At 40.7% G+C, this 9183-nt stretch overlaps 1 protein-coding gene and 1 long non-coding RNA gene across 2 annotated transcripts; one reads left to right on the forward strand and one right to left on the reverse strand.

Annotated features, from left to right (window-relative positions):
* Positions 1 to 1235: 1235 nt before the first annotated feature.
* On the reverse strand, positions 1236 to 2525 carry LOC113204828 (uncharacterized). Its single transcript, XR_003303325.2, has 2 exons — positions 1995 to 2525; positions 1236 to 1429 (listed from the first exon to the last, which is right to left on the reverse strand). It is a non-coding gene; the product is annotated as an uncharacterized LOC113204828 (long non-coding RNA).
* A 1603-nt stretch (positions 2526 to 4128) lies between these two features.
* LOC113204821 (uncharacterized) lies at positions 4129 to 8099 on the forward strand. Its single transcript, XM_026420146.2, has 3 exons — positions 4129 to 4507; positions 4715 to 5285; positions 5366 to 8099. Exons 1-3 carry the CDS (start codon positions 4482 to 4484, stop codon positions 6962 to 6964), a joined length of 2196 nt encoding a protein of 731 aa, XP_026275931.1. The 5' UTR covers positions 4129 to 4481; the 3' UTR covers positions 6965 to 8099.
* Positions 8100 to 9183: the final 1084 nt, after the last annotated feature.

Raw genomic sequence — 9183 nt, forward strand, 5'->3', positions numbered from 1 at the left:
TCCTGGACCAAATCCTATATTATTTCTCTCTTAAGCGCCTTGTTCAATATCGTGGAAAAATCCTTTTGTTGGATTTTATGCTTTCTGGAAAAATACTTCGTTATTATTTCAGTTTGTGAATGGTGGTCAAATTGATGTTTTGATCTGAAATAAGGGGGGGGGGCAAGGTGAGAAAATACCGCTACATCCATCCACTGAACCAGCAACTCGAACCTGGGGAAGTGCTCAGTGCTGTGTGGTGGTCTCGGCCGCTAGGACCGCGACGAGGTCATTCCCTGCCGACCGCCAACAGCCTTATCCTAACACAATAAAGGTGGAAGTATTTGTATTTGAAGTATTTGATCGTGGAAGTCCAAGGATTTACAACAGAATCATTTGTTTCGAATTCCCAGGGCGGAGGGAAGGCCGAAAGTGCAAACTGTTTTAAGCAATCCCCTTTTCAAGCCGCCATATCGTGTGATAGAGGAGACGAGGTACCAAAACGACAACGAATTTTCGTCAGACCTCACGCTATCCATTTCACTTTTCCACACTCAGATGCGTTTTCTCGTTTTCGAGAGCAAAGCCAATGCATGCATGTCGCCCTGTACCAGAACGTCAAAATGACGAAAAGTGACGTCAAATTGATGTAAATTAATGAAGCATTGCTCGCTCAGTCATTTCTAGATGCCTCATATTCACCCGATGAGTGTCCTGATAATTTTCGAACGTATAGGCAGACTAGCCAAAGGTCACAATTGTTCGCTCTGGCCTCGACATCTAAATGGCCCGAAAATAAACCTCAGCCAAACTTAGATGACTTCTAGATGTGCATTACTCTGACATGGCATGTGAGGTGCATGATCGTTCTGCGTGCTCTGCTAGCAGACACCAGAATGCGACATACCGTTTTTACCAGATAATTTTTTGCACAATAGGTTTGGCATGTCGCAAAGCGACACGGAATTTCTTTCAGATCTCTCACAGTGGAGTGGTAAGTTAGTAGGACTCAATGGTAGAGGTGCCCTGAAAATTGAGTCAGCCGGCCAGACCCCCCCCCCTCAGTATCCCATATATTTTTCTGAAGCAAAGTTCATTGATTAACAAAAGTAACGCCCGCTCCCACCACCCCCTCCCCCCTCAAACAAACTAACTTTTTAATTTGTATTACCCACTAAATCTTTAGGGACTTATGTCAACAATATTTTTTACTGTGTTTTTACAAGATTGCTTTAAGAGGAATCATTTCAAACAAATTATTTATAGATCTTAGGATATGGGTTTATTTTAGCAAAAACATTAGTAGACAATTAAAACAGAACTAAACAAGTTTTTCTTTACATTATGTCAAAAGGCACAAAGTCAATGAAAAGAGATACAGACAGAAATTAACTGACAAAATCAAGTCTTGACGGAAGGCAGCAGAATCCGTCGTTTCAGGTTGCCAATCCTAAAAGGGAAGAGGATTCAGATTAGATTAGATTAGCAAATAATGCATTATGACCTTCAATGTGTGTACTTTGAAGTGCAGTTAGATACAACTCAAGTAGGGATATGCAAATGTAAAATGTAATGTTGGCTCCATCCGAATTTTCATCAGTCCGGTTGGTTTCGTTTTGTTTCCTTTTGTCTCTTTTGAGAGTGAGTGGGGGTGAAAAGGGGGTCTTTTTCACACACCCTCACCCACAAAAGAAACAAAACGAAACGAACCGGACTGATAAGAATCCGGGCGGAGCCCTACTTGCAAAAACAATACAATCTCAGAGGATACAGTTTCGTCAACAGGACATCAAATGAAATCAGTGTCAAGATTTGAGAATTTTGAAGGCCTGATTTGACGTCAATCAGGCCACAAAAATAACCAAATCTTGACACTGACATCACTGGATGTCATTATGACGAAACTGTTCTCTGGGTGTAGCAAGTAAAATTCCACATACCCTACCAAAGCCACTGTTATTGTTGACTGGAATGTTTCACACAGTGTCAAGATGGAAATCGGTGGGAATGCATACCTCTATCCCCGAAAATACTTCCACAGCATCCTCCCTACAGGGACCGCTGCGACAGATGCAAGGGTGACAGGATTGAGTATGGTGGCCGCGACGGTGGCCCCGGTGACGGCTCCGGTGGCCACACCGCCGGCGGCAGCGGCCGCTGTGGCTCCAGCACAAGCAGTCATGCACGTGCCCTGTGCAGCGCTGCACGCAGGAACACTGCCGGCCCCAAAGACTACCCCCGCGGACGCGTAGCACGCCATTGTAACCGCATTACAGCCCGTCTGGCACATTCCATAGGGATCCATCTTGATCGTAACTTCACTTGAAACGTTGTGTGCCTCGTGCTTCGCCTCTGATTGACTGGTTCACTTTTCACCTTCCTCTGCCACCTTGCGACTGTTACTGAGCCTTGGTCAGGTCAGGTTGGGGTTCCCGTTCCCAGCCGAAGTTAGCAGGGGTAAAAACAGTACGACAATAAAGCAATGAAGTCGACGCTATCAGTTCTTTTTATTGTCCTGGACCAAATCCTATATTATTTCTCTCTTAAGCGCCTTGTTCAATATCGTGGAAAAATCCTTTTGTTGGATTTTATGCTTTCTGGAAAAATACTTCGTTATTATTTCAGTTTGTGAATGGTGGTCAAATTGATGTTTTGATCTGAAATAAGCAAAGCATAGCAAAGCAGAACTTAAAAAAATTGGAAATGGATATTGTTAACGGTACTGACTGAACTGCAAATTTTCAATCCAGAGTTACAAAATTCAACCATTATTCGTTCCTTTTTTCTACACTTTCAGTCAAGTATGATTCAGCTAGAAAGAGTTTGGTAAGCTAAGCTGCTCCTTTCATACTGTGGCCATTTAAAGGTTAATGCCTTATAGTGTTAAAGTGTTTTTGTTTTAAGTGTGTTTTTTGTTGCACAGGTGGGAAAATTTATCCACATCTAGCTAATCAACTGAATTTAACAATAACCTTACAGGCACTTACATCTCAGTATGACAGCCTGCCATCGTGCTCTGTTTACCTGTTTTTCGTTGCTTGTTTTCCTTATTCTCCTAGTCTTACGCTTAGATGCTAGGGCAGAGTGGAATTGGTTTATTGTTTTTATACCTATGGTAATTTATTTTCTCATCATACTCTTTTATTATATGTTTTTTATCATTTGTCATTGCAAGAATGGATTTGACTTTCGTAAACAAACTTCCATGAAAAGAAAGCTCTGGAGTGTTTTCTCAATTTTTCTTATGTTTACATCTCAAATTTTATTGTGTATGCAAATAGAGTTTCCCTCCTATAAAATTCCAACTTACTGGGTTGTGTTGCCCGTTTGGATTTGGCTAGTTGTATTGAGTGGTGACATCTTTTCTAGACTTGTTCAACGCCGTAGAAATACACCATACTTTTATCAATAGACTTTGTATCTTATACCATGTTTAAAACTATATATATAAAAATAGTACTCTGTTAACATCAGAATAACTGATCTTCCTGTGATGTTTACACAATTTGTCTACCCCATTCTAAAGATCAGTTGAAGTGCTCACCATCTTGGAACAAGATTATTAGAGCATTATTGTTCTGAAACAGTGTACTGTTTGTGTCTAACTAAACTATAACAAATATCAGAGGTCTTTGGAGACCTACGGTCTATTGATGAAGTGAAGTAATTTTGTTTTCCACTTGTGTCCCTAAATTTCAAAAATTTCAAAAATACATTTTCTGATACTTTGATCAGTGTGAGTTTAACATATGTTGTAATTTCGTGACCTTTTCTTTTCTCTTTTTTTAAAAAATGGCTGTGCTTGTATATTAAGATTTCGACAGAGTTAATGTGTGCAGTTACATTTCTGTATGCGTGTGATATGGTTCCATTGTTATTACTTGAGAGGTTTTATCAATAAAATTGCTCTCCAAATAATTATTTTTCAAAGTTACTGCCTTTACTTATCATTCTGATTCAAACATCATTGTTGCATTACATTTGAATTGATTGAAACTAAAATTCTATTTCTACCTTCTATTCTATCCACAGCAAAACCACCAAAACACTAGAGCTGAGTTCGCTGAGTGAGCATGGACAAATTTCTCATGCCATGAGATCAAACAAATGAATGAAAAACTTCGTCTTTGCTGTACATTTTCCCTTCACCCCCACCCCTGATCATTTGCTCGGTTGTTTTGTTCGTGTGGCCGTGATGTGGTGATAGAGAAAAAAAGGCCTACATTGTAAAAGTTTGTCGATTCTTCGAAATTCGGCGACACCAACGCATATCGACGGCTTTCTTGTGATTTTTAAATAATATCACATTTTAATTTCCGTGTGCTGGCACATTCTGTTGTCTACTTAATTATTGAATAATACATTCTGGCTGCCTCGAGCCAGTGTCCGATATCAATCAATAACAGTTCTGCAAGCGCACGTCAAACATGTTGCCGTAACCTGTCAACATGAAAGTATTTAAATGACTGTATTCCAATTCGGCAGTGTGTTAATTGACTGTCATGGACCATCTTCTTGATTTGTTTATGTAAGTTCAATTGTGGGCTCGAACTGATTCACATTTGTTTGACTAACAACCGAAATCCGTACTAATTGATAATATTGAAAAAAACACATGTCAATTTATAAATTTTTACTATTCAAAATTTAAAAGTGTGTAAGACAGTGCATGAAATTTTGTTTTCCTTGTAAAATGGGGTTATAATGCATTGCTTTTTCTGTGTCTTCTGTACAGGGCTCGCATGGCTGCCAATGAATTTTATGCCACTGATTCTGAAAGTGGTGATTCGGAGGATATTGATGGAGTTGATTTTGAAGATGACATAGCTAGCAATTGCTCTGTGTATGGTTCTACGACAAGCAACGAAGGTGACACCCATGAAGAATTTGATGATCTTGATGATGAAGATTGTGGAAATAACAATGATAATTCTATACTTGATGAAATGAATGATGAGCATGACTATGCTGGCAATGACCAAGAAATTGACATGGATGTAAACATTGATCACCAGTATGAAGAAGAACACAATCATGTCCAGGCTATACCACAGGTTGATGGGTTTTTACATTTTGAACAAGATTATGATAATGAATATGATCCCGCAATCCAAAATGGCTATGTGAATCATGAGCATGATTATGCCCACGATGGTCAAAGGGATGGAGTTGTTGTGGAAGTCCATCCTGTGAACTCACAACTGCAGCGCACTGGAGCCTTTTCCAGTATAAACAGTATTCTTTCAACTGACAGTCAGAACTTCCCAGCATCTGAGGAAATTCAATTAGCTAAAGAATCAGCTCAGGTTTGTTGAAAGCAACAACACTTTAATTGCGACATCTAACAATAGTTGTACCCTTAATAAGTATTGACTGTTGTTTTCAGGTCCCTCCTTTCCAATCATGTCATTACTATAGGCCATCGGACAGTCATCCGCAAATTGCTACTGCTGAGTCGACAGAGTCTTCCTTCTCTGGACATGGTGTTAAGAGAAATAATGGTATGGTGTGTTTAGATCCAGTTGAACTTAAAAGAGTAAAAAATGAAGAATGTCCCCCTCAAGCAATAGGAGCGGAAATCACTATTAGGACAGAGGAAATTGCTGCTTCAGAATTCCTGAATGACAAACAGTACCCAAATATGAATTCTCTCTCAGATGACATATTATTAGAAATATTTAGCAAACTGGGTGTCAATTCACTTATTAACCTAGCTCCTGTGTGCAAGCGCTGGTATGAGTTGTCTAAGCACAAGAGCTTGTGGCTGCGAGAAGATGTGGTCTGTGATCCCTATCGTGTGCATCAGTTCTTGCGCCATGTTCGTGCGGCTAAGTACCTTCGCACTGTTGATGTCAGTGACATGCATGCTGCACATGGAGAAGTTTTATTGACTCTATTGAATGGTCCCAAGAACGTTCGGCGTTTTAGTTGTTTCTGTGTGGCTCATCCAAGGGTAATAGTAGAGCTATTGGAACGCTACCAAGACACTCTAGAGGAGCTCAATATTTCCATATCTGATGAACGTTTATCATATGGTGAAGGTGGAACATTTAAGGATGGCGTAAAGCCAAGGCCTGGTTACCTTTTAAAGTTAATCTCCGAGATGAAAAATTTGAGGGTCATTCGCTTCACAGGCACAATGCCATCCATTGGACATCATCAAGGGAGAGTAAATCCGAAGTGGTACTTCGGGGAACTTGAAAGTTCTGAACTCAGACTGCAGGCAATTGCAATGAAGATAGAAAACCCAAGAGAAATACTTGTACAAAAATTTATCATACCATTTTTGAAAAGCAAAATACCATTCCTTAAAGAATTGCGCCTTACAAGTGATATTTGGAAAAACAAAGATGTGCAGGAAATTGTACGGAACTGTGATAAACTTGAAGCTTTAGTTAGATTTCCAATTGATAGCCTACATGCTTTAGAAAATTGCAAACAACAGTTCTTCATTGATTTTATTCTTGGGTCGTGGATTGACTTTCAAAAAATACAAAGGGATTTGATTGGTTATAAAGGCCTGTCGCACATTCATGAAGTATCTCTCCGTTTCTGTGATCAGCTTTACATTAAATCTGATGAGCAGATTCCTGATACAAGGCTTGAGACATTTCTTCCAATGTTGGCTGGGAGGCTCCATTCCTGCAAGCGAGTTCATATTTACAGATGGGATGCAGCACCTCCATTTGTTGAGAGTGTCCATAGTACCTGTGCTCTCGCCAAGTTCTTATTTGCCTTGCGCCGTACCCTTGAAGAAGTGCACATCTCTGATGCATTTAGAGGTGGTCGACACTTTCCCCAACTAATGAAGGCTATAAGAGAGAGTGTACCTCATTTGAAATCTAGGGGTATTGCCGTGAATCGCCTAGGTAATCGAGGTCTTCTCTTTTCAGTCAGAAGGAAGTCAGACAGTATTATTTCTAACACTGGACCACTCCTCCTTGAACATGGAAGGATTGAATTTGCAAATCATGGTCCTAACTAATTGAATTATGTAGCCAGAAGAAACCAAAGTACTGAAGCCCAAGTTTATTGGTTGGAAGTAGATAAGGTTCCCATTTACCCCATTGCCTTTTCCTTGTAGTTCTAGTCATACTGTGAAATTTCAAATCTTTTGTTTTGATTTTAAATTTGTTTCTACTTTTTTAGTTATGTAGAATGTTGTAATTAAGTGTTCTACCCATTGTAAGAAATGTTCAGGAATACATGAAAGAGAAACAATTTGATAAGAGAATTGTAAAATGCTCATAGTGTAATTAATCATACCAAACAGTATTTTCCTTCCCTTAGAGTTTACTGCATTTGTTAGATGGTTTAAGGCAATCTTGAAGAATACAAATGGATCAGTTCTTTATAGTCTTGGATGTAATGCATGTTCCTTGTTTATTTATATACTGCATTACTCAGCCTTGATGAAATTATCTGAAACAACATATTACTGTATTATCAAGTGAAGCTATTATTTATCAAGTGTTTGTCATGTCAAATTCATGCAGTATATTCACTTCATTGCTCTAACTTAGACTTTATTTTAATAGTAAGATTGTGTCACAATTTATTATTAATGGGGAAATTATATTGTCAGTGTTGTTCAAAATTTAGTTTTGATGAAATTTTGAAATGAGAAAATGAGATTGTGCATTTGCATTATTATAACCTTAAATTTAAAATGTAAATCAACACTGATAAAATAATATCTTGGTATATTTATTTTTGATATTCTTGTATCATAAAAATATAGTGAACTCTATTATACTTTCTATTTGAAGTATAAAACTTCCTGTAACTGCCACCTTTGTTGGGAAATGTTTGTTCATTTCTCTTATCTTTCTTTCCTTAGAACTGTAAGTTAAGTATTACTGTTGCCATCTTATCTCTTGGTATAGTTCCTTGAAAGAAAAGTTGTGGTGCAATTATCCCTTGGAACTGAAGAATACATGAGAACAGGGATAGTTGATGCCACCTTTCCTCATGAGTTGTCACTTTCATTGTCAATCTTTCTACACCTCAGGTTTGTGTCCAATTTTCTTCATGTTATTCAAGATAGAAGTCTTGTGGTGTGCAAATATTTTTGTTGTGATGACTTTTAACCAAATAAATTGATGGTGAAGTACTCTGTATTGAAGCCTACCGAATAAATAATACCAAACCTGCATGATCCACCCTTGCCCGTCGCTGGGGGGGGGGGGGGGGGGGGGGGGGCATGGGGGACGACAACGCCACGACTGGCTGGACAAGATAATCATCAGGACTTTGACGGCGAGGTCGGCGCTGGTCTAGGTCTACCCGCCTTGGCGAATGGCTCCAGTATGCATTATTGATAAGGACACCACCACTCGCACGCCTTTGTTGTCAAGCTCCACCGACGGTCAACACTCCCGCACCACGCCTGCTCCTGCGGCTCCCCATCGCAGACTCTCTTTTTTGGTCGATCTGAGCTGACTATCAGCTCGACCATGCCACAAACAACCCCGTCAGTAATTTTCCATATTATTTAAAAACAAAAAACAAGCACAGCAGCCACACAGTCAAGGGCCCGCTCTGTGCTGTACCGCAGGTGACTAATTCACGGTGTACACTTTCATAGTTATACTGTACCGTATGCACGCGTGCGGGTGCGTTGCCTACTCGCACGGGCCATAAGGAGCCGTGCGCAGCAAGCATAGGCAAACCCGTCCGCAGCCTTGAATGCGGTACACATTATAACTACGAAAGTGTGCGGCGTGAATCAGCCACCTGGTATAGAGAGCCCTCTGGTAGAGACAGTCTTGGGGACTGTCTAAAAACAATTTGAGAGGGCGTAATTTCCCCACCCGCAGAGGGACGCGTGCCCAGTCACGGCAAGGGTGGTGAACTTACCCCAGCCTAGGCCCCGGGGGAAGGGAAGGCAATTGACATTTAAGCGCGGGGGGCGGGCCGTAACGTAACAGCCCCCCGCCCCCCCCCTGGCGATGAGCCCCTCTGAAACTGACATTCACCCGCAGTGGGTTTCTTTGTGACCGCGATGCGGTCACTAAACGACACAAAAATCAAACCAAATACTTTGAGGATCATACCGGGTGTCCAAGAGAATACGCGGCAGCTGGATGGGTTGCCTACCCAGGCGGGAGGCGGCCGGTTGCCTCTCGCCACCTCCTCCACTCCCCCCTCGCCCTCCGCGCCTGCAGGCCAGTTGGTAGGCAACCCATCCAGCTGCCGCGTATT

The sequence above is a fragment of the Frankliniella occidentalis genome, unplaced genomic scaffold (assembly GCF_000697945.3).
Source record: "Frankliniella occidentalis isolate FOCC.00 unplaced genomic scaffold, Focc_3.1 Scaffold17, whole genome shotgun sequence".
Lineage (NCBI taxonomy): Eukaryota > Metazoa > Arthropoda > Insecta > Thysanoptera > Thripidae > Frankliniella > Frankliniella occidentalis.